This window comes from Histoplasma capsulatum (assembly GCF_000150115.1).
Source record: "Histoplasma capsulatum G186AR genomic scaffold supercont2.11, whole genome shotgun sequence".
Taxonomy (NCBI): Eukaryota; Fungi; Ascomycota; class Eurotiomycetes; order Onygenales; family Ajellomycetaceae; genus Histoplasma; species Histoplasma capsulatum.
Genome location: NW_025544811.1, coordinates 828,019 through 853,766, shown reverse-complemented (window position 1 = coordinate 853,766; position 25,748 = coordinate 828,019). Strand labels below are relative to the sequence as shown.

Sequence of the window (25,748 nt, the reverse complement as noted above, 5' to 3'; positions counted from 1 at the left end):
TCAGTAAGCTCAAGAAAGTTTATAAATAAATCAAAACTTCAATAGCTAGCACTCAGCAGAACTATTAGAACTAAGCAAATATTAGAAGAAGTTTCACAATCTGATATAATATAGAAGATAAGATTTGACTAGATCTCAGAAATATAAGAATAAACTGCTTCTCATATATACTGAACTACTGTTATATCAAATATATAATAGTAGAAGTATTAGATATTCACAACTATCAACTGAACACTTCATCTGACATTCATGATGTTTTTTATATAAATCTGCTTCAACTCACAGTTAAAAACTCATTCTTCTTGCAGAAGACTTTCAACTGACAATCATCTGTTATTATAGAAGAAGATAATGAACTCAAATGGAAAATTGAAGCAATTCTCAGCAATAGAATCAATCATCATCATCACAAATATCTTATCAAATGAATAGAATATGATTGTCCAACCTGGAAACTCATATTCATTATAAAAAACATCATCACATTTGATATCTATGAATTCTCATTTATCTCAGTAGAGGGGGATAATATGATAGATTAGCACTCATTAGCAGTTAACTTACACAATCAATTCTCTACCACACACTCATATACTCACACACATTTATAAAGTTCTTCCACACCTTCTCACAATTCTGTCTCACAATTGTATATATCTTAATACTCTAATGATTCTTCCACTCTATATTTCTTCAAAGCATAATTTTCAATATTTCTTCCACTTCAATTCTTTTGTCTATAAGAACTCTCTTATACAACTTCTTTCTCTGATCTTCTTTCTCTTTCTTTTTTTAATTGATTTGTAAACTGTTATCAGAATAGTGTCAAGTCTGTTGATAGTGTTATTGAAACAGATTATATGAACTGTATAGACAGTATAAATGATTTAATCTGCAACATTGATAATATCTGCTTAATCAGTAGCATACTCATTATAATAAAAGCTTCATCTGTGTTAGCAATTCACCCACTGCAGCCTCTGTACTATTCATGAAGAAATTAGAAGAAGACTTATAATTCTGTGTCAACTACTGAAAACTTAACAAGATTATGTAAAAGAATCAATATTCTCTCTCACTCATCAATAAGACACTCAAGTGAATAGAAAAGACAAAATAATTTATGAAGCTTGACATCTCTGTGGCCTTCTACAAGATAAGAATTAATGAAGATGACAAATAGCTAACTGTCTTTTATACATATTACAGACTATATGAATGAACAGTAACTCTTTTTGAACTAGTGAATACTTCAAATACATTTCAGAAATATATTAACTGAATTTTATGAAATCTACTTGATGAGATTGCTTCTGTATATATGAATAATATTCTGATCTTCACTGATGGATTGCTTGCTGAGCACTGCAAGTATATACAACAAATACTTGATCATCTACAAAAAGCAGAACTATAAATGAATATTGATAAGTACAACTTCAAGACTAAGTCTACAATCTACTTAGAGTTCATCATTGAAGCTGAAAGAGATATATATATGAATCTCAAGAAGATGAAAGCAATTTTTAATTGAAAGATATCAGTCTTAATAAAAGAAGCTAGAAGCTTTCTAGAATTCATCAACTTCTACTGAAGATTTATCAAGAACTTCTCTGATATTATATAACCACTAACAGATTTAATCTGAAAAAATGCTGTATTTCAATAAATTAACAAAGCAAGTGCAGTATTCAAGAAGCTGAAGTATATATTCACAAGTGCTTCAATGCTGCAATTATTCAACTCAGATAAGTATACAATTTTTGAAACAGATGCTTCAGATTATATAATAGACAGAGCACTGATGCAATATAATAATGAAGATATTCTACAACTCTGTGTTTTCATCTCAAAAAAAATATCATCCACTGAATGCAACTATAAAATTTATGATAAGAAGCTTTTAACAATCATATAATGTCTTGAAGAATGAGAGTCTGAACTTATAAGTATTGAGAAGTTTGAAATTATCACTGATTATAAGAATCTGAAGTACTTCATAATCACTTGTAAGCTTACTGAAAGGCATATATATTGATCATTGTTTCTCAGCTGTTTTTTATTCACAATCTGTTACTGATTAGAAGTAGAGAACACTCTTGTAAATATTCTATTCTGCTGAGAATAAGACATATTATCTGATGATCTGAATAACAGATGAAAACACTGAAAGCATTGATTAATTGACTCTATAATTATAAAAAGTTTTATACAATCAGATAAACTCTATATACATGTTAATCAGTTCTGAACTCAAGATCTCTCACTTGAAAAGCAATGGAGATAAACAGTAGAAGTAAATGAACTCTGACAACAGATCACTGAAGCTGTATAAAGTAAAGCATCTCAATTCCCCACAGATGTATACTCAAAAACAGATATCTCAGTATGCTTGATTGATGATGACAACTGCTTATACTTTTAAAATAGACAATGAATCTCTGATTCAGAATCTCTATAAATATAAATCATGTAAGAAATTCATGATTTATCAATGACTGAGTACTCAGAGTACAAAATTATATACAGTATTATCACTCAAAAATTCTACTGACTGAATATATTAAAAAATATATATCAGTTTATATACAACTGTGATCACTGCAGCTCAGTAACAGTATAGTATGAATACTGAAAAGAAATACTGAAATCTCTATCTATCTTCAAGTAAATTTGATATAATATAATCATTAATTTTATAGTTTTCTTATCTGAAAGTGAAGATTCTATAAATATCTTAATCATTGTTGACTGACTTAACAAGAATGTAATACTACAGCTCTGTAATAAAATGAATACTGAAGTTATTACAGATATCTTTATCAGAAGCTCATTCTATTGTATACACAGTCTGTCTTCATTTATTGTATCAGATAGAGACAGTCAGTTTATGAGTATACTTTGAACTTATATATATCAGTTACTGAGAATTGAGTGAAAGTTGTCAACAGTATATTACTCAGAGACTGATAAAGCTACTGAGAAAATAATATAAACAGTTAAAAATATTCTCTGAAAGTTCTGCAACTACATATAAGATGACTGAAGTAATCTACTGTTATATACTGAGATTATTATAAACAGTCAAAATTCTACTACAACAGATGTAAGCTTATTTTTTCTTCTATATAATTATAATTTAGAAATTCTGAACTTCTCTGAAATTCTCTGAGAGATTATATATATCTGCAGTTCTATATAAGCAGCAGAGAATATAATCAGTAAGTTTAAGAAAGTTTATGAATAGACTGAAGCTTTGATAGCTAGTACTCAACAGAACTACAAAAATTAAGCAAATATTAAAAGAAGTTCTGTAACTCAATATAATATAGAAGACAAAGTTTGACTAGATCTCAGAAATATAAGAATAGACTGCCTCTTATATACACTGAACTATCATTATATCAAATATATAATAGTAGAAGTGTTAGATATTCACAACTATCAACTGAATATTTTATCTGATATTTATAATATTTTTCATATAAATCTGCTTCAATCTACAGCTGAGAATTCATTTCTTTTGTAAAAGACTTTCAACTGATAATCATCTGTCATTGTAGAAGAAGACAATGAACTTGAATAAGAAATTGAAGCAATTCTCAGTGACAGAATCAATCATCATTATTACAAATATTTTATCAAATGAATAGAATATGATTGTTCAATCTGAAAACTCATATCTGTTATAAAAAACACTGCTGCACTCAATATCTATAAATTCTTGCTCACTTCAGTAGAGAGAGATAATGTAATAGATTAGTACTCATTGATAGTTAACTTACACAATCAACTCTCTATCACATGCTCACATACTTATGTACATTTATAAAGTTCTCTTATATCTTCTTGCAATTCCACTCCACAATCATGCACATCTTAATACTCTAATAATTCTTTCACTCTGTGCTTCTTCAGAGTATAATCTTCAATATTTCTTTCACTTTAATTTTCTTATCTATAAAAATCCTCTCATACAATCTCTTCTTCTGATCTTCTTTCTTTTTCTTTTCTTAATTGATTTATAAACTGTTATCAGAATAGTGTCAAGCTCATTGATAGTGTTGTTGAAATAGATTATACAAACTGTACAGACAGTGCAAACAGTTTAATCTACAACATCAGTAATATCTGCTTAATTAATGGCATGCTCATTACAATATAAGAAGAAGAGTGTTTTTGCATACAAAGTACAGAATCTTGAGTATGATTTAATACTCAATCTATTATAACTTATAAAGTTTGAAACCTTGTTAGATATGTATAATCATTGTCTTATTTTCTCAGAAGATGACTGTGTCTATAAAAAAAATATTGATAGAATTATCAATCTCATTCAGATATCAGCAGAAGTGTTCAAGTTGTTAATCTACTGAGTGTATAAGAAGAAAAATATTCAGATATTCACCACTAGTATAGCAGATATTAAGAAAGTGTTAGAAAAATTAGAGCTCAAGAACTTCAAGAAGCTTTATAAAGAACTCTCTGAAATATATAAAAACTTTGCAGATATATTTGATGAAGAAGTGGCTGAAAAGCTTCTCTCTCACTGAGAGTGTAGTATAGATCATACAATCAAACTTATTAAGAAAGATAGCAAGAACTTGCAATTACTCTGAGATTCTCTCTACAGTATATCATATAATAAGCTTTTTATTCTACAAAAAACACTCAATGAACTATTGAATAAAGACTTCATCTGTATCAGCAATTCATCTGCTGCAGTATCTGTACTATTTATAAAGAAATTAGATAAAGACTTATAATTCTGTGTTGACTATCAAAAACTCAATAAGATTATATGAAAAGACTGATATTCTCTTCCACTCATCAATGAAATACTTGAATAAATAGAAAAAGTGAAATGATTCACAAAGCTTGACATCTGATGTTTTCATCTGTTGTCTAGATTATTGAAGAGTATATTTTGTTTTTAATGAAATAGAGTATCTGCAAAAGTGTTCTCTGTCTCTGATTGATAATAGATTATAAATAAGAAATAACTAAGAAACAGTAATCAGTGTATATATCTTTCTGTAAGCTTATAAGTAATTATGAAGTATTCTAGATTCTTATAATCAGTGACAATCTTGAACTTCTCTACACTCATGAGCTTGAATTTTCATTCTTTGAGATATTGTATGATTATCAGAAGCTTCTTGTTATAGATCTTGTAGTTATATTTAATGAATGATATTTTCTTTGAGATAAAGATACAGAGTTGTAGAATATCTTTATTATTGTATTATATCAGTACTTTATTCATCACATAATCTGAAACATCTGTTTCAAAAATTGTATGCTTATTCAAATTGAATAATTGCAGCATTGAAATGATTGTGAATATATACTTCAACTTCTTGAAAGCAGTATCTGCTTCAGTGATTCATTGAAATACAGCATTCTTCTATATCAAATTCATTAGTGATTGTATGATATTCAAGAAGTTCTTGATAAATCTTTGATAGAAGTTGATGAATTCTAGAAAACTTCTAGTCTCTTTTACTGAGATAGATACTTCTCAGTTGAGAATTGCTTTCATCTTTTTAGAATTCATTTATATACCTCTTTCAGCTTTGATGATAAATTCTAGATAGATTATAGACTTAATCTTGAAGTTATACTTATCAATATTCACTTATAGTTCTGCTTCTTATAAACAGTCAAGTATTTATTGTATATATTTATAATATTCAGTGAGTGATTCATCAGTGAAGATTAGAATTAGACTGGCTGTGTGACCATGCATGGGACTGGGACCAAATTTTTCCTCAGTCCCATTATTAGATATCTTAGTTCTGATCCCATATAGTGTTTAGTAAATTAGTCACTTTACACTGTTTATATTATAAATCTAGTCTCAGATCATGTTTTACTAATAAATTAGTGGTCCCAGTTCCATTTGGTCTCATTTTACAAAATGGGACCAAATGGGACCATGATTTACCCTATATAGATTGGCAGCGATAGATTAGCAGCGATAGATTAGCAGTGATAGATAGATTAGCAGCAATAGATTAGCAGCGATAGATTAGCAGCGATAGATTAGCAGCAATAGATTAGCAGCGATAGATTAGCAGCAATAGATTAGCAGCGATAGATTAGCAGCGATAGATTAACAGCGATAGATTAGCAGTGGTAGGTAGGTTGGCAGCGATAGGTAGGTTGGCAGCGGTAGGTAGATTGGCAGTGGTAGGTAGGTTGGCAGCAATAGATTAGCAGTGATAGATAGATTAGCAGCAATAGATTAGCAGCGATAGATTAGCAGCAATAGATTAGCAGCGATAGATTAGAAGTGATAGATTAGCAGTGGTAGATAGATTGGCAGCGGTAGGTAGATTGGCAGCGGTAGGTAGATTGGCAGCGGCATAGATTAGCAGTGGTAGATAGATTGGCAGCAGCATAGATTAGCAGTGGTAGGTAGATTGGCAGTGGTAGATAGGGGATCTAATAGCGAGCCATCAGAGCATTGAGCACTAAGCAAGATAGAGGTAATATCTCCACCAATCATATCATCAGATTGATGTATTATATAATCATCAGAATGGGACCAAACTTGAGTCAAAATCATGATCAGTCCCAGATCATGTTCTTATTTTTGATAGTCAGTCACTTTACATGGAATATCAAGATTTTTTAGTCTCATTTCACTCATATTTTGATAATTCTAGTCACTTTACACTCCCATTCTGATTCTGGTCCCACTAAAATAATGCCAAGAAATGAACTGAGACCAAACCAAACCAAATCAAATGTGAAATTCATGGTCCCACCGGCCAGTCTACATATAGAAATAGTGGTAGCGAGAACATAGCAATGAAAGGTAATAATAAACAAAGATAATATATAAGAAAATAATAAGCAAGTGCATTACAGAGAGGGTTCTTATAGACAGAGAGATTGAAATGAAAGAAATATTGAAAATCACACTCTGAAGAAGTGCAGAGTGAAAGAATTGTTAGAATATTAAGATATATATAATTATGAGATGAAATTGTAAGAAGATGTGAGAGAACTTTATAAGTATGTATGAGTATATGAGCATGCAGTAGAGGGTTGGTTGTATAAGTTAACTGCTAATGAATGCTAATCTGTCACAACTGCAGCTCTGCAATAAGATAAATATTGAAGTTATTGCAGATATCTTTATCAGAAACTCATTCTATTATATATATGATTTATTTTTATTCATTGTATCAGATAGAGATAGTCAGTTTATAAATGCACTTTAAATCTATATATATTAACTACTGAGAATTGAGTGAAAGTTATCAATAATATACTATTCAGAGACTGATGAAGCTACTGAGAGAATAATATAGATAATTAAAAATATTTTCTGAAAATTCTATAATTATATACAAAATAACTGAAGTAATCTGCTGTTATTATTAGGCCACTAGGGCAAAAGAGCTCAATCACCACCAGCGCCGTGGTGGTATAGAGGGTACGAATCACCCAATTCAATCCCCTCAACACCCCCCCTCGGACCCACTCTACCATCCGGTCAGCTGGGGGAACCTGGCTCTTCCTAAGTTCCACTACTCTACTGCCATTGGTCCTTGGTGGCCTGGGGTCTTCCTGGGTGCCTAACCACCAATCTCCCCCACCTTGGCAAGAGAATGTGCATTAGTAAGGGATATTCTTCTGGCCTTGACCTGATTTGAATCTGTGATAGCATGTTGGCACACCCTGTAGCAGTCGCGCTTACACAGGCTCATAATCTATTAGACCACTAGGGCAAAAGAGCTCAATCACCACCAGCACTGTGGTGGTATAGAGGGTACGAATCACCCAATCCAATCCCCTCAACAGTTATATACTGAGATTATTATAAATAACTGAGATTCTATTATAATAGATATAAATCTATTTTTTCTTCTATATAATTATAATTTAGAGATTCTGAACTTCTCTAAAATTCTCTGAGAGATTATATATATCTATAGTTTTATATAAGTAGTAGAGAATATAATTAGCAAGTTTAAAAAAGTCTGTGAATAAGCTGAAGCTTTGATAACTAGTATTTAATAAAACTATAAAAATCAAATGAATATTAGAAGAAGTTCTGTAATTTAATACAATATAGAGAATAAAATCTGATTAGATCTTAAGAATATAAGAATAAATCATCTCTTATATATACTGAACTACTGCTATATCAAATATATGATTAGACTGACTATATAACTGTGTATGAAACTGGGACTAAAATTTTCCTTGATTCCATTATCAAATATTTTAGTTCTGATCTCATATAGTGTTTTGTAAATTAGTCACTTTACACTGTTTATATTATAGCTCTGATTTTATTTCACTGTTTATAAAAAATATTAAATTCTGAATACTGTTCTTATCTTTATTTCTGAGTTACAGTTTTATTTGATTCTATTTTACAATATAGTATCAAATGAAACTGTGACTTACTCATAATTACATAATCCATATATTATTACATTGAATGATGTCTAATTATACTGTGAGTGTTATTAAATATCATTATCTTTTTTAAAGTCAACAACAGAAATATCAGATAGAATCGAACTTTGAAGGCCATGGTGGCCGAAAGTGGCAGGCTTTTGAGCTGCTTCCGACCGTCCCTGCACCTTAGATTCGCACCCACACTAATCACGACTAGACCTAATATGGAACCCATCAATCGCCGCTTTTTGTGAGCCCATTTAACGCCCGGAGTCACTGGCCTCACGTTCTGCTCGCGCGACTGCTCGCGAACCACTCACCCTGTCCCAATTCCCCCATTCGCACATTTGCCCAACTGGAGCGCTCCGTTTATGGCGCTCAACCCTTCAAGTATAATGGCCGCCTCGCATGACTTTCCCATTCTATAAATACTATCATGTCTCTGTCTCCCCCCTTCTCCCCTTTCCTTCGGTTGCCCGTTGGTTCCTCTTCAAACCATTTTACCCATGTTACCAGCTCCAGCCTTCCTCCATAGAATCTCTTTTCTATCTACCTACATATCAGCAGCAATCTGACGCGCCCACTGAACGGTATGCCAGTTGGAAGATCCAAAGTGCCAACGGCTGGCAGGTCACGCACGGCGGTTCGACTGAATTCACTCAGAAAGCCAAACTACAAAGCCATATTGGAACAACACGAGGCCGCTGGCCGCACATCCAGAATCTACTCCGCAAATGCTGAGAAAAGCAGAGGGACAGTTCGGCGGAAGCTTCAGCGGTAAGTGGTGGTCTCCATGAGAAAATTGAATTGACCTTCTTACAGAGATCAGCTTCTGCTCTGCCGAACTCAAGACTACAGAAGAGGAGTTCATTGAGAATCTAACAGCGGGCCGAGTCAAGACATACTTCGACTGGCTTGAGAACACCCATCGGAACAGCATCAAGGCAGCATCAGCCTTTGACAGTTACTGGCGGCTTCTGAAGACCTTGTATGTGGAGCACACTGGTCATGGCATGGATGATGGGATGGCGCAGGATTGTCTGAATGTAAGACCATCAGAATCAACTGATGGATGTGACCCCAGCTGACGGGCGCCCTCCGTAGTATAAGAACGTCGTCATTAAGAGATGGGGTCTCCGGCGACGACCGAAGAGGAAGCCGTCCGGCACCAAGGACGATGTGTACCGCATCCTCCATGCCCATTGGACGCGGTGCACGAAAGCGTACGCTGATGAGAAACAGCGACTCTATGTTGCTGCAGGTATCCTCCTATCTTTCATCTCCGGTGGCAGGTTGGTCTCGCTGTTCGACACCCGGATCAAAACAAGAGATGAGAAAGCCGAAGACGGACTGTCAAAGGGAGCGTCACACACAGTCAGTGAGGGCCCAAAGTGCAGCACTAACCGTCGCCATCAACGCCCCCGAGGGACCGGGTGCCCTAACCTCTACTCGAAGGCGAGATCCCAGATCAGCCAACACAATAACCGACGCATAGCACCAGAGAAATGCAAGAGAGTTCATTCCAACAACAATGAGGAATATCGTGACACAAAGAAGACACGAATCATGGCTCCTCGAAGAAGCTGTCGCTCCGCGGGAGAATTGTCCTACAGCAAATACAGGATGCGCGGTGAAGACATTGTGTATGATGCCCAGGATAGTGACCTGGATTGCCATATGAGCGACAACACAGACTTCGACTCAGGGTATGTTGATGAAGAAAGTAACAGCCCTCACAGCAATTCCGGGGAACCCATCTTTGGTGAGTGCATGCGAGAAACCGATGCCGACACTGAGTCGAGTGTAGAGTCAGTGGAAAGCGGCTCCACCAGCTGTATGTCCACCGACAATGACATCAGTGAACTTGGCCGCTTCATAGACAATGTGACGGATGACGAGTATGATGCAGGTCCTGAGGAGACTGGAGCTCTTGTCTGGCGGCATATTGAATTCCACATCATTCGGAGCCCCTTGGCCGGCCGGCCAAACATTCTCCTGGCTAAGGTTACACTCCTCCACACGAAGGGTGAAGACAAAAAGCCGCGAGTGTAATGCAACTTTCCTCTTTCCAATCCCTGTGCTGCTTTACACTTCAATGACTGACCGACACTGCAGGAAAACATTTGTCATCAGCCACAATCCGGAGCCGCTCCTGGACCTTCTTGGGCACTTTCTCTCCATGGCAATAAATGACGAGATCTTCGCGCCCGAATTTGAAAAGCTCGAAGATATCTACTGGTATCCCATCCCATTGCACCTAGGTGGTATGAACCTAAAGATCAAGGCAGAGATGCTGGACGTGCCGGTGTTCCGCCAGCCCGAACGCACAGGGAGTGGATACCGAACATCAGAGAGGACACCTCTCAAAGGATCTACATGGAGTGGCTACCTCAAACACCTTGGCCTAATGGCTGGGCTCAAATATGGTCTGACTCAGTATGTCTGGCGACGCTCTCTCATCAACACCATCAACAGTATGTGTCCCACCACCCTCTTTGGTCCCCTCTTCTATTCTCCCTTTCTTTCCATTCCCCCTCGCCAGCCTGGTTTGCTGACCTACCGGATCCGCAGACAAAGCTCCGTCCTCTGTTCGGGATCAAGTCGCTGACCATGAATCCAACGCGGTACGGTACTATCTGGACACGGTCATCCGCTTTGATCTGGAAGCCGCGGCCATGGAACTTCCATCCAATGAAGTGGTCCAGAAAGCAGCCCATGGGCTGTTCTTGAACGCCGACGCCACTGCCCCCACGGAACTTACCGACGAGCTGAAAAGAAAGATCACGGAGAATCCAAAGATCAGAGAGCTTACCGAACGTAGTAAAGAGCTGACTCGGAAGCTGAGGGCGATGGGATTCCGTTCCGTGCCGGCAGCACAGGGCAAAACTCTGCTGTATGAGGAGAAGATGAAGGTGGTTTCCCGGTTAAACCGCAACAAAGTTTACCTTCACTCAAAGCTTATCGAGCGGCAGAGGCGGTGGCACTTCCGGCATGCTGATACAGAACGATTCAACCAGCAACTCCGCAACGGCGCGGGTGGTGAGTCTCTGGATGAGTGTCCAGCCCCGCCACCACTTCAGATCTCGGAACGGAGACGGGTCGTTGAACTGACATGCGCTGGCACTCAGGAACTGACTGAGGATGAGCAGTTCGCGCGCCGGTGTGCGTGCATCATCATCTGGTTCAAGCTGCAGCGTCGGAAGGAGGTTCAGCGTCGGGGCCGTCACAAAAAACAGCAGCCGTCCCAGCGAGATTTCCAACCTGACCCTCCCCTAGACACCGTGCGGGCGAAAGAATCCATTCCGGCGAAGCTGGGCGAAAAGCAGTGCCCATTCTGCGTCGCTGATATCTCATTGCCTTGGGGGGAGCGGATGAAGGTCTGGGAGCGCACGAACAAGTTCTGGAACCATATCGAGAGCGTCCACCGCGAGGAGTTGAAGGCGTACTCCTCCGGACAAAAGCACTGCGGGATCTGCAAAGTACAGGGCGTCACCTTCACTCCACCATCCATCATGGAATTCAAGAGTCATACTCTGAGCGTACACGGTCCCCGTCTGCGCCCATGAGAGGCAAATCTCGTCTGCAGAACATAGTATTCAGAGAACGATACATAGACGTAGTATGGCTAGTGACTGATTGCTTGAGATAATTCTCCCCTTACTGTTGGCTATATCCTTACCGAGTTGATTATATTCGCGAAAAGCACGGTCTCGTGAATGAATCCACCACTATTCGTCAAAGCCACCAGGTCAACTTGCGTACCCTCATATTAATCTCCACTTGATGCTGGTTCTTGTTATCACGACTAGTCTAATTGGGGCAAAACCCTTCCGTCCCACATCCTCCATTACACAAAACTGAGTGTCAATGCAGGTGGAGCTACCTCCCTTTAGATAGATAGATAGATTCAATTTCTCAATTACACTTGTTTAACTGTACATCATCCCATATGGCGAAACTCAACCGTCTGTGTTCTGCCTAGTAGCTCTTGATAACACCAGCGATAACCTGGCGACAGGTGGCGCAGGTTTCACCAATGGGGGGAACACATTCCGGGCAATACCGATGTCCACACAGAAGGGTCCGCCACCCTGATGGGATGGTAAAACAGATTTGGCATCGACATTGATACTTCAGCTCACGGACTTTGGTCTCAAGCTTGTCAACCCGCTCATTCTTCCTAGCCATTTCCGCACGCAGGTGTTGCACTTCTTTCTCCAGCACCTCTCTCCACGCATGCTCCGCCTCGAAAATGTTATGGATTTCCATGTTCGCGGTTTCCTATCCCATATCAGCCAAGAGGGAGCCTCGTCATGCCTTACAGTGAGGAGCCTTACCAATACGGTGTCCAGGTTGGGCATTTTATGCCTTTTCAGTGGCTGCCACATTTCGGAGGGTGCTGGGTCGTCAAATTGAACCTCATCCATTGGATAGCTGTAGTCTGTGCGGGGTCTCTTTCTTCGCAGCTTTTGCACCGGGGGCTGGTGTTCATCCATCTCGGAATCTGAACTGATGACGACAGTGTGATAAAGCCCGTCACGGAAACTATCAGCTGACGCCATGATTGAAAGATGGTGGTGCCGTGGAAAAACAAAAAGGAGGGATGGAGAGCACTGCTGGGGGGAAAATCGGGCTTTCTCTGTTCACTCAGTCGTCCTCGAGTACACAAGGGGCTCTCGGTGTGTCTCGCGGTGGTGTAGGGTGAGAAGTGGAGAAGGAAATGGAAGAGAGACGGATCCACATTCTGGCAGGATGGGTCGAGATAATTAAGGAAGAGGGAGAACAGAAGGACTTGAGGGGGAAACCACGCATATTTATACTTGTAGTGAGAGCACCGCCTCACGATCACAAGACCAGTCACCGCTGGGACAGGGGGGTGGCGCGGACCTGCAGTAAATGTCCCTAAGGAGAGAGATGGGAAGGAGGCCAAAGGTTCCAATGTCGGCCCCGCAAGCAACCGCGTGTTGCCTTCTAGATAGTTGAAAGCCAGGGGGTCATTGGCAACATTGCTCAGGCTTGGGTGAGGGGAGGTGATATCATCCATGAAGGTAGCCATGTTGCAAGATGAGATGATGGGATGCGCTTCTCCCCTCGATCTCAATCCAGGAGGAACTGGAGGTCTTTCTATGTCCCACATCCTCCTCCCCCCCTGCGAACAATAATAGGTCGAGGCTAATCGAGGAGGGTATGAAAAATAGTAGCTGAGATGTGTCTTGCGTGGATTGCCAATCCAGCGAAGAAGCCGCCGAACCGGGGAATGTTGCATTGATGGGGATGGACCAACACAGCCCCTGGCCGCACTCCCAGACCAACCTGGCCTTCGTCCAGTAAATATCGACCAGTCAACCTAATCAACCCCCTTTATTCCCCTGGTCATACCATGAAGTTGAATCGACAAACCGCCAAACCCTTTCCTACAATCGATAGCGCTGGGGACGAAGAGCAAGGGGTTAGGCATGCATCCGAAAGGCCGAGCTCACCCAACCATGTGTGCCAGTCAAAAGGTGAGCCTGGCACCTCTGTCCTCGAACCCATGGATGTCTCTACTCTAAGCGAAAACTATCATCATGGAATATCCAAGGCGCGACCTGCATCGAGGCTTTGTGATGCCGGAGGTGATCATCCTGGAAATGCCTAGGTTAGCGGGGTAAGAGTATCGATGAATGCGCCGGTGAAATCGGCCCACCTGGGAAAACCTCATCGAGATTACGGTTCCTGATGTCATTGAAGGAGCTGTTGAATTACTCCGATGATTCCATCCAGACTGCTAGTGGCCTAATACTTAAAAAGTCGAACATGGTTAATTTTTCGGGCCGGAATAACTTTCGGCGCGGTTTTGACTCTAGGGAGGCTTCTGGCCTAGGGAGGCTTCTGGCCTAGGGAGGCTTCTGGCCTAGGGAGGCTTCTGGCCTAGGGAGGCTTCTGACCTAGGGAGGCTTCTGACCTAGGGAGGCTTCTGACCCTAGGGAGGCTTCTGACCTAGGGAGGCTTCTGACCTAGGGAGGCTTCTGACCTAGGGAGGCTTCTGACCTAGGGAGGCTTCTGACCTAGGGAGGCTTCTGACCCTAGGGAGGCTTCTGACCTAGGGAGGCTTCTGACCTAGGGAGGCTTCTGACCTAGGGAGGCTTCTGACCTAGGGAGGCTTCTGACCTAGGGAGGCTTCTGACCTAGGGAGGCTTCTGACCTAGGGAGGCTTCTGACCTAGGGAGGCTTCTGACCTAGGGAGGCTTCTGACCTAGGGAGGCTTCTGACCTAGGGTGTCCGATACATTTGAAGTGTAACATATGCAATTTCCACCTCTGGATTTTATATTTATAAGCATGGGACACCTCTCAAGTGTAGGTTTCACTGGATAAACTGTAGGCTTCAAGATCAGAGCAGCCGCCATATGCTTCTCATTGGTTGGGCGGGGAGAAGTATATGTCAAAGACAAGGGGGTGCTAAGTCGTGAGATTTCCAGGTCGAAGAAGGAAATCCGTATGCTGGGAGTGGTGCATAAAGACCTGCGATCTGCCAACCAGTCCGACATAGACAGGCGCCTGATGAACTGGCTGTAGTGCTACTGCGCAAAATGCGCGAAAAACCACTTTTCAATTATTTATAGTAACAGGCAAGCGAGCGTAGTGAGCGAGCAAAGTATGCTTGTTATTTTGATGATAATTCTGATAATTACATGAAAAGATTGCATCATTTAACTATATAAGGAAAGAAATGTCGAAATGAAAGGGTGATTTTGAGTTTCAAGCTGGGTTTCAAGCTGATACAGGTTTTGATCCGAAAATGAAAAATAGAGCCTTGAATGGGTAAGAAATTTTCAGAGGTCCTCACTAACTGGTGGCTGGCTTCTGCAGAAGCTCGATTGCTTTTTGCAGCCTTTCAACCTCCTTTTTGAGCTCATTCTCCCAAGTTTCCTTTGAGCGTGTAGTGGCATTATGTTCCTTTTTGATATGACTGTCAGCATCTTCACCACCAGTGGAATTTTTGAAGCGTGTTTCCATATCCTCAGCCACCGTATAAATCATTCGATCAGCAAGAATACGACGCCCTGTAAGGCGTTGAAATCCACCTCTGGCTTCCAACAACAGCTCCCCATCATTGAAAAGAATGTAAACTTCAGTTCTGGGAAAGGAAACATCTTTCGTCGTATACTTAGATTCAGGGGGACGGATGTATTGAAGTTGATCAGGTTGATGTTCATCTGGCGACCTCCAGGCTACTCCCAAAATTTTTTTGATGTCTTTCTCAGTGTATTTAGGATTCTTGTTCAATGAACGTCGATCCTTGGTTGCGATTTGTCGCACCTTCGTTTCATCAAAGGAGTGATAGTCTTCGGCCTCAATTCGGTAAATGCAGCACTCATCCGGGCCATACTGCACAAAACACTCCTTTCTTTTCCCCAAATTCCACCAGAATAGCACCTTTATCTTCTCATTCTCATGATAAGCTGGTCTAGATTTGAGCTTCAGTGACTGAAGATCATATCCTAAAGCATCAGCATTAGCATTCTTCCAATTGATGTCAGCAATGCAAGTTAGATCGAGGATCCAGTCCTTTGGGAATCCGTTAATCTCATTTTGTGTTGTCAGTTTTTTCTGAATTTCATGAAACAACTGTCGGGCTGTAACCACATCTGTTGCATCTGCCGCTGCCACAATCGTAGCCCACTCTTGCAATGGCTGAACATAATCAGTAATTTTTAGCTTTCCAACTTCCAGGTCTGCCCCTTTATAGTCTTCATTCCTATTTTTCTCTTCAATCTTCGTGTTAATAGCAACAAAAAACTCTTTGATTTTCCCTATATCTGCATCAGATACACCATTGATGAAGCGTTTGCCAATATTGTTTTTTTGAAAATTTTCAGTGGATTCTGAGATTATTGTGGTAACCCAAGGACCGATTTCCTTCATGTCTGTTTCAATAGCTTCTGATGATGAACCAGTGTCGTTATCTGGTGCAAGTTTTGGCTTTTTGGATGAACTCATTTATTTATATTGGTACCTGTTGGTGCTGTCTGGTGGTTTGCAAAGGAGGGCAATTTATTTATACTGTTAGTGGTTTTAAAGCAAAGGAAAGCAATTTATTTATACTATAAATCATACCCTGTATAAACTCACAATCAGCTTGCTAACATTACCTTATAAGACAGAATTGACTTGCACAGATTAGTTTATCAACTGATAGACATTCTAAAACCAGCTGTCAGGTATTGCTTCATGTATTCTTCAAAGTGACTTGCTTAAAGCTGAGTTTCTTCTAGAATCAGCTTGCACATTATGAAAATCAAAATCAATATTGAAAAGTGATTTTTCAAAATAGATTGATTGTCTTATTCCTCACAAAAATTAAAAACCTTTTTTTTCATCAGCTGATGGAAAAGAAAACACTCTTAAGCTCTAATAAACTGCAGTGAAAAGAAGAAAGCATGGAAGTTCAGCAGTAATTGATATCTTGAAAAGAGAACAAGTTCTGAAAGCATATATGATGTGGTATCTGATGTCTGTTGTTGTCGGAACCTGTCTACCTCTGTCAGATTTGTCAACACCACACTGTAGTCCTAGTACAAGGAAATAGGTCCGGTATACCATCAACCCCAACTGGTAGCCCGATATACCGGTCATGTACCGGTGGCACCCCACTGCGTTGGTGGGCTTCTGAGGCTGATCCCAGATCAGTGTCTGGCCTTATGACTCCCGCGAAAACAGTTTATCCCAACCTCAATGCTACCACTAATAGGTTGTCATGGGCTGGAAACTTTTTCCCGGGGTTGTACCCGTACCCCACCCATGGTGTGATTACCGCCGTTCCCAGTGCATCTCAGGATCTACAAGAAGGATTCGATTTCCAATCTCAGGGATTTGGAAGTCCTTTAAACAAATATCTCTATATTGTGGTTGGTCTCCTCGTGGCTATGCTCCTGTGAAAACTGTGGCGATATGGTTTTGGGTCTACTTTCAAAATGCTTGGTTGGGAGGTGGGAAGGTATGTTTAGCACTGGGCGGCAGCAGGAGAAGAGAAAGTTCCTATCTTTATCACTTATCTTCATCAGCGCTTCTAAATATGGGGAGATGTTTCCCAAAGTTTTATTTGTAACCTACATGTAACCCCAAGAGTTTAAATTTGGTGGATCATAGTGTTTTCGATGATAGGAATATGGGGTTCGCAGATGAAAGTTTTTTCCACAAGAGCATCCTCCATAGCATCAATCATGGAAGATTTTGTATAGCACATTTCTCAAATGCATTGCACGCCAGGAGGAAATCATGGCAGAGGTTCGTTAGTAAGAGAGCCGAATCACGTGTTTTGATTGGAATAATGTTGTTGTATTATTCGGTGTTAGGCCACTGGGGCAAAAGAGCTCGATCACACCAGGGCCGTATAGAGGGTACGAATCACCCAATCTAATCCCTCCAACATATATTAACTAGCTAGCTAAGTGAGACAACACAGTAGGTTGGGTGGCACGTGACTGGGGCCCTAGTTACGGCAGCCTATAGTGACAAATGTGTCAAATGGGTTTTTCACTAGATTATTCATAGCAAAAAGCCAACATAACTATTTGTCAAGTGGTTGTGCTCATAGTGATATATATACCCATGATGTGGTGGATTAGACAGAGATGAGATATGCCAGATAGTAGAACGGATAAATTTACAAGAAACAAGCAGATATGGCATAGAAGGAAAACTGTGAAAGTACTCAGATTCTGCTGATAAGGCTCAGTGCCCACTTTGTGTAGAAGACTCATTGATGAGTCAATGAGTCACAACCTGCTTAGCAACTCTGATCTGTTTGTCACCATTCTATCCCTTCAATGAAATATAAAGAGGGTTTCCAAGGGTTATGAGTTGTCGACTTGCAGGAGTATGAAGGGTTGGAACTTGTTGGCAGCTTACTGGGGTAACAATTTCCATTGAACAAGGTCACATGGATTATGTCAGCGAGTTACTTGTTTGTAACTATTGGGGGTTTCTTTCTCCTTTATGATCTTTGTTTTTCCTCTTTTGTTTTCTATGTTTGGTTTCTTCATTTTGTTTCACTTCACTTTTTCATTTTCATTTTATCTATCCTGGCCGGTGCATTTCCAGAACTTGGAAATCTTCCCCACCCCATATTTTGAGAGAACACTCAGACCTCTCCTTTGTTCGAAGAACCTATGTTGCTCAATTTGGCTGACAAGTCATCATTTGCTTCAAATCACTAATTAACAAGCACTCACAAATTTCTTCAAAAATTGCTAAACATGACACGCACCACTAAATTACTTAGATATGAAAGCATGCATTTACCCTCTGTAATATTATAGCCATCACACAATAGAGAATAGTTGCTCTGCCACAAGAAATTCTTTGCATTAACTTTTAAAGAATTGGCTTGCAGATCTTTTTGACATGCAGATATTTTTAGCTTTGCAGATATTTTTAGCTTAAGAGATCTTTTCAGCTTGCAGCGCAGATCTTTTTAAATTTTTTAATAGTTAATTTTTCTTTTAATATCTTTAAACTTATCAATTTTCAGCCATCTGCATCTGATATAAGTTCTTGTTATCACACGAAGCAATCAGATAAAGTTGCCTTTCTATAACCTGATGGAGGTGGAAGGTTGGTATATTGTAACTATCTAGCGGGCGCAGTACTGCTTAAATAGATGTGGTCATGTGGCATTCTAGCAAGCAATAGAGATGCCAACATAACTATAATTTTTGTTATAACTATATCAATTTTTAATTATGACTGATACCTCTCAACTCTTCTAAATCTGAATGAACAAGTAATTATCTCATTCTAACTTAGTCTTTAGCATATTAGTTCTGTCTTTCTCTTTGCAGTTGTCAGGGTGTTATTCAGTACAAACTGACAGGATGCTGCCTATGTTGTTCTTTGATTCAGAGTCACACTTGAGCAGATGGATATCAGAAAGTGCCTCTAACTGCTATAAAAGATGCTTCAGACTCTCTTAGCAGAGAGGCTTCTGATCTAGGGAAGTTTTCTTTACACAATGTATAGATTGAATCTTATAGTTAAATCACTGCTGTTTTTAGCTAGCTCTGTTTAGATGATTCTAACAGAAAGATGGAAATAGATCAGAAGCTTTCCTAGGCCAGAAGCTTCCAGTCAAGAAACAGAGTAGAATGGAAATGTGACACAAAAGAGAGTGCAAGCCAAAATTTACCCAAGCTAGAGTGCAAGTCAAAATAGAGTGTGAGATGAAAAGTAGTACCAGAAACAAGCATGAGTTAAAATAAAAATGAGCTAAAAGTGAGTATGATCTAAAAAGAGGTGCAAGTCAAAAAAGCAGCAAGTCAAACAGAGTGTCAAAAACTACAGCAGAGTAAGGCTTGTCTTGACTACAATTATATAAAAGTTGGCATCTACACTGAGAGTTATGAAGATATAAAACTCACATCACTTTTTAATTTATATCTTTATCATCAATTGAGTCATTAACTATGTTCATTTTAGTTCTTCTTTTTCTTCCTTTGGTTCTGGGAAACCAGCAACGCGAAGTACAATGCAGCCCGAAAGGGCAAGGTGTTTCCTCTCCCTTTATTAAAGTAGTTGCTGAGAAATTCTGCAACTTTGCAAAAGAGTCTCCTTTCTTTCCCATTTATCTCTCATATCCTGGCATGGAGGTGTTAGATGCTCTGAAACCACAGAACATCTTCAGTATCAGCTGGCAGAAAGCTGGAGATAAAGACTGCCCATGTGTGGATGTGTTTGCTGCAATGCTCAAAGAGTGCTGTCATGAGGTGGACTGTCAGTGGGGAGGACGTGGAACTGTTCATGGAAAATGTGGTAACTACAGCTTGATTGTCTCTGAACATGGCTCCACTCCCGGATTGCCACCGCCCTCCGCCAGCCCATCCTCTCTTACAATACCGTCTGACAGCCCGCCGCCTTCCACTCTTCAACCTTCACCATCTACCACTTCATTCACCAACGCTCCTGTTCCCACAGTTCAAATTTGTAATACACGAGCTGGGCATGAGCAAGCAGCCAGAGACACGATCAGCAAGATTCTAGAAGATCAATTCTGCCCTGATGCAGTGAAACTGCAACGCTCAGTTTCATGGGTCTACAATGTAGATACTACGCAGAAGGTCGAAATTGGAGTTTTCTCAGTTGATAAATCTGCTTTCCTGATGAACATTGATGACTGTCTGCAATTTCTACGTGACATGGCTCTAAACGGTTGCATCGCAAATGATCAGCATCCAAAGAACTTCAAGGGTGAAGGTCTGGTTCAAACAAACAGTATGGCTTATTATATTAATCTCGATTTCGAAAATTCCGAGGGACCATGCCGCGCGCCACACTCAGACGATTTTCATGAATTTTCTATACATGGCAATGGCTGGGGTAATGCTGACTTCCGCAATTCCGATTTGGGCAGAATGTTGAACCTTAAACCAACAGAATGTTCTACACAATTGGAACAAGGAACCTTCTTTTGTGATGTTGCACATCACGGTGACTACTATAGTTATTCTGTATTTGGGACTGGCTGGGCAAATTCAAGCTGGGCCAAACGAATGGAGGTTATACTGAAGGGGCTTAAATTGATTCCTGATACATATTCATTTGCTTACGGGTTAGTAAGAATTAACAGCAAGTGCATTTTTTGAGCTTTTTATTTGTGTACTCTGGTACTCTAATTCTCCTTTCTGTTTTCTACTTTCTATATGTCTTTTGTTATATCTGCATAGGAATCTGTCCTTGTTTTTTTTCATTTGAAATTATAGTGTTCTCAAGTTGATCTTTGTTACCTTTTCATGCAAGATTGTGGCATTCCTTGAAAGTTCGACTTCATCAGCATTCTTCCGAGTCGACTGAATGCAAGAAATGGCAGATAGATAAATGACTGTGTATATCAAATAAATTTGCTAGCTTTAGGTGATCTGATCAATTCGCTCCCGGTCCAATTCAAAGGTGTATAATCACAGTCTCATTCCCCACATAGTCCATGTCAATTCTGATTCCCACTGATACATCGTCTCCACTCACTCCGTGAACATGATCGCTGGGGCAACCTTGCTTTCCAATTCAATGGCGCGGCGAAGTTGGTTCTGCAAACAGTTCAGTGTGTCCTTCTCCTCTCCTTGTCACTGATCGTAATAATCTTCTTCTTGATCGATTATTTGATGCCCAATGTTGTAATTTTTTGCCTCTGCTATTGCCATCCTTCATTTGCTTCTCCACCACCACAACATCCATTTCATCTGCTTCATTATCCTTCTATCATCACCTCTACCACTTCATCCTCATCATCCTCAATGACCATCACCTCTTGTCTGTGGTCGTTGTAAACCTCAACATCAGTCATTGATTACAATAACCTTGTGCTTCTTTGTGGGTTTCTCAGACATCATTGGTGGTGTTGCAATGGTAGGTGTGTTATCTGGAAATAGAGGATAGGGATCAATGATGTAGAAGCCAATGTTTTTAAAAACCATCTGCAGCTTCTTCCAAGTTCACAACGCCAAGTAATGATTGGATGTGGAGATCGCCCTCACATACTACTGGCCACGGACAAATTAATATCGACTAAGCCAGAATGCAGCCATCAGTGTTCATATCTTAGCATTATTCAGTAACTGGTTCAGGTTCTTTGGGGATTGATGTTTCCATCAGAGTTTGGGTTGAATTGGAGGTCAACATTGGGTAGAATGAAAGAAAGAGTAATAAGGATTGTTGATGTAGATATATGCCCAACTCTGTTGAGGCTAGCTCAATAATCCGACGACAGTCCTTGTACTCATCATTGGAAAGAGATGTCAAGTTCACAGATACCCAAATCGGATGATTTTTAAACATCATATGATAACATTGTGTGTTGACTGTGGACAGGGAGGCAATTTTTGAAATCCTCAATTTCGGGTTCAAATATGTGACTAAAGATTTCGGCTTCTTCCTTTGTTTTAAGAGCATAAAATTGTCTAAGAACAACACCACTTGATCTCTTATGTCTTGGGATTTTAATCCTTCCAAAATCTAGGAAAGATGGGTATTCCTCAACGCTATCCATATCTATCTTGGAGAGGGATTGAGGCGACTTCTCCACGAAGACAAAGAGAAGGAGGCAATGAGGAAGATTGCTGTTCAAAAATCAACACAGAAGCTCAAGAGGTTGAAGGGTTGAGTAAAATGCGGAAAGCTTAAGGGGCTGTCGAATCTTGGCCTTGAAAGCCTTGATGAGACTAGAAAAACACAATCTATAAGTATGACAACAATATGAGTGTGTTGGTATGGTGTATCATGTAGTGATGGCATCTGGGCCTGGGGGTGACCTGGCACCGTAAGGGTTTTCGCATTGGGTCTCGTATATCGATCATTGTATAGGGAGGAAGACAGTGTAAGAATTAGTGATCAAGCGCTTGAGCTGTTTGATAGCTTTTGGCTTCCCAAAGAAGATCCTCAACCATAGAATATAACAGTTATCACCTCAACTAGGGGTTATTGACAATGGGGACTATCTCAACTAGAGGCTCACAAAACTCGATCTGAAACGGAAAATGCATACATTTTTTGATGTGGAAGTTAAAGATAATACGGCAGCCTATAGTGACAAATGTGTCAAATGGGTTTTTTATACTAGTGTTACAATGTACACACACCTATCATATTCATTCTATTTGTAATTGAATAGAGCTTATCGATTATTAGAAAGCAATGCATTGCTAGATATCATCTTCAATATATATCATCACTGTGATAAGATAGCACTATAATCACTAGATTATCCATAGTGAAAAGCCAACATAACCATTTGTTAAATGGTTGTGCTCATAGTGATATATATACCCATGGGCGTGGTGGTGTGGCCCGGCCCACAGTGGGTGTGGCCACGGAACCCATTATCTATACACTGCAACCACCAGCCCATAGTGTGGAAACATTGATGATGATATCTAGCGATGATATCTAGCAATGGTATCTAGCGATAATATCTAGCAATGATATCTTGCGATAATATCTAGCGATAATATCTCGCGATAATATCTCACGATGATATCTCGCGATGATATCTCACGATGATATCTAGCGATAATATCTACAATGACATAAATTCACTGTTTTAAGAGAATTCAAGATGCATAGCTTCTCAGTATAAATTTCTATCAATGAGTGTCTGTAAGTGGAATTAAGTAATTACAGTGGAAAACATCAAAAAAACCCATTTGACACATTTGTCACTATAGGCTGCCGTGGATAAGAGGTTCAGGGGTTGTGTCTATATCATGATTGGACCGCAATAACACCACCACTGGAAGAACATTTTTCCGGAACAACAACACTTTGGAATTAACCCCAACAATTAATCCGGTCCGATCCTGCAAATTTTATACAACATCAACTACGCAACATCTATTACGAACTTCGCACAATAAGCTGGGGACCAGGCCTTGAAGAAGGGAGATAATTGTAATAGAAGTAATGGAAGTATCTATATTAGGAAATAGCTAGGCGGCGATAGAAGGAAATAGAACACGCCAGAATCATGATTGACGTAGCGTGTCGTGGTGGCAACGCTGTCAATATAATGCTCGCTGATATCTGTAGATCTTAGGAGATCAGCGATTAGTTTTGAATATAAGAGATTGCTACCTTGTTAATATCTTTGTGTGTACTTCACACTGCTCTATAGCTACCCTTGTAGTGCACCTCTTACAATTCTAATCACTCCAGCAGCAGCTAACTAATATATGTGGGACCTACGCAATGTAGATATCTGCTCCTTGTACAAATGGGACTGCACGAATGGGAATCACTGAAGAGGCCCTTAGTATAGAAAGATACATTGTTATGTTTGTTTTGTTTGTTTATTTCTCTTTAGTGGAAACTATCTAGAGATCATCTGAGCTGCTATTGCCCACCCGCGAATCGAGTTGATCCGGCTTGGCTCTGATAAGAACGCGATGAATGTGGGAATGGATAGCTCTATATGAATTGCAACTCATCCTCCTTTTGTAGACTCTTCTAAATATCTTGTAAGGCATACCTCCAAAGTTTCCCACCAAGTGCTTCAAAAGTACAATGAATTGATCCAGGACACAGCATATAATCTTGGGGTCCACTTACAGTAAATCGATGAGAAAATGGCGCATTTTACTGTCCAAAACACTTATTACTTCTACCTCTCAATTTGTCAGTTTTATACACATATGTACACCGAGGCATTTGCGTGGTTGAGTGAAATCTCAACCACCTCTTTTTCTCCTTCATTGACATTTTGTACTGTACATGATTCATCCCTTCTCTAACATTTAAAACACCTTTCTGAGCTCTACTATGGCTATTGTTTGTCGTCCACAAAGTCATCCTCACTGACTGCTGTCTCATCATTAGCCCATCAATATACTCCCAATTATGAATCTTTGAATACAGTAAAACCATATAATTCAATCCGGATGCTTTCTGGGGAATGGACCACCATTCTCATTTCAAAAATTGCGCAATATTCATGAAATGATTCAATTTTTTAAAAGGCTTTCCCCAGTCATTATTTTATGCTCAAAGTATGCTTTGCTTTTCAAATCTGTAGCCATTGTGACTTGATATCTTTCTTGAAGTCAGAAGAATAGGTATAGAAGTAATTGAGAGGAGAATTTTGCTATGTCGAGTTGCTTCTGAGGTGTAATAGACACAACGGAGGTGTCTATGTTGGGGGGTAGCTACGTGGCGATAGAAGGACGCAGAACACCCCAGAATTAACGAGGATGGACAAAGCACAACGGCATTACAGGCGGCCGTAGTGCGTGGTGGCGGCCAACTATATAATGCTCGCTGATATCCGTAGATCTTAGGAGATCAGCGATTAGCTTTGAATAATAGAGATTGCTACCTTTAAATAAGACTTGCTTCACACCACTCTCGTAGTTAACCTCGGTGTCCCTCTCTTACATGAGGCCTCAGTTTGAGAGATCTCAGACTGTATGATGTTGTCAGGCATTCAAATGCATCAATGTGCCAAGAAAATGATGGCGCCAAGATATGCTGAGGGAGATGGCAATCTCAAATTGTCGGAACTAATAAAGTCCGAATATTGCCCCAAATACTGAATATCAAAAATATTAATTGAATTGCTTATTATAACTCCACTAATTACATGAAAAGTAGGCAGTATTTATAAGAAAGGTCATGCTTAGATACGCAAGGGATAGTACTGAGCATTGCTAAGTTTTATATAGCGGGACATTCATGCTGCTGCTCGAATCTTCTCGAATCTTTGATAGCAGAACTTACCAAGTTCTTGATACAAATCACCAGCAAAGAGGCACTGATGTTGGCCCGTGAATGAATATATTTACAAAGTTCATTTTTTGACCA

General features: G+C 39.7%; 5 protein-coding genes across 5 annotated transcripts; 3 read left to right on the top strand and 2 right to left on the bottom strand.

Moving 5' to 3' along the window:
• Positions 1–8,795: 8,795 nt before the first annotated feature.
• Positions 8,796–11,990, top strand: HCBG_07293 (uncharacterized protein; the record flags this gene model as incomplete). Its single annotated transcript, XM_045434342.1, has 5 exons — positions 8,796–8,814; positions 9,247–9,470; positions 9,529–10,472; positions 10,540–10,898; positions 10,996–11,990. 5 exons carry the CDS (start codon positions 8,796–8,798, stop codon positions 11,988–11,990), a joined length of 2,541 nt encoding a protein of 846 aa, XP_045285133.1.
• A 412-nt stretch (positions 11,991–12,402) lies between these two features.
• HCBG_07292 (uncharacterized protein) lies at positions 12,403–12,986 on the bottom strand (the record flags this gene model as incomplete). Its single annotated transcript, XM_045434341.1, has 2 exons — positions 12,403–12,705; positions 12,762–12,986. 2 exons carry the CDS (start codon positions 12,984–12,986, stop codon positions 12,403–12,405), a joined length of 528 nt encoding a protein of 175 aa, XP_045285132.1.
• Positions 12,987–15,251: 2,265 nt separating this feature from the next.
• Positions 15,252–16,406, bottom strand: HCBG_07291 (uncharacterized protein; the record flags this gene model as incomplete). The annotated part of the gene is made up of 1 exon (XM_045434340.1): positions 15,252–16,406. The coding sequence occupies one exon, from the start codon at positions 16,404–16,406 to the stop codon at positions 15,252–15,254; it is 1,155 nt and encodes a 384-aa protein (XP_045285131.1).
• Positions 16,407–16,846: 440 nt separating this feature from the next.
• Positions 16,847–17,344, top strand: HCBG_07290 (uncharacterized protein; the record flags this gene model as incomplete). Its single annotated transcript, XM_045434339.1, has 2 exons — positions 16,847–16,860; positions 16,996–17,344. The coding sequence occupies 2 exons, from the start codon at positions 16,847–16,849 to the stop codon at positions 17,342–17,344; spliced, it is 363 nt and encodes a 120-aa protein (XP_045285130.1).
• Positions 17,345–20,146: 2,802 nt separating this feature from the next.
• HCBG_07289 (uncharacterized protein) lies at positions 20,147–21,254 on the top strand (the record flags this gene model as incomplete). Its single annotated transcript, XM_045434338.1, has 2 exons — positions 20,147–21,012; positions 21,164–21,254. The coding sequence occupies 2 exons, from the start codon at positions 20,147–20,149 to the stop codon at positions 21,252–21,254; spliced, it is 957 nt and encodes a 318-aa protein (XP_045285129.1).
• Positions 21,255–25,748: the final 4,494 nt, after the last annotated feature.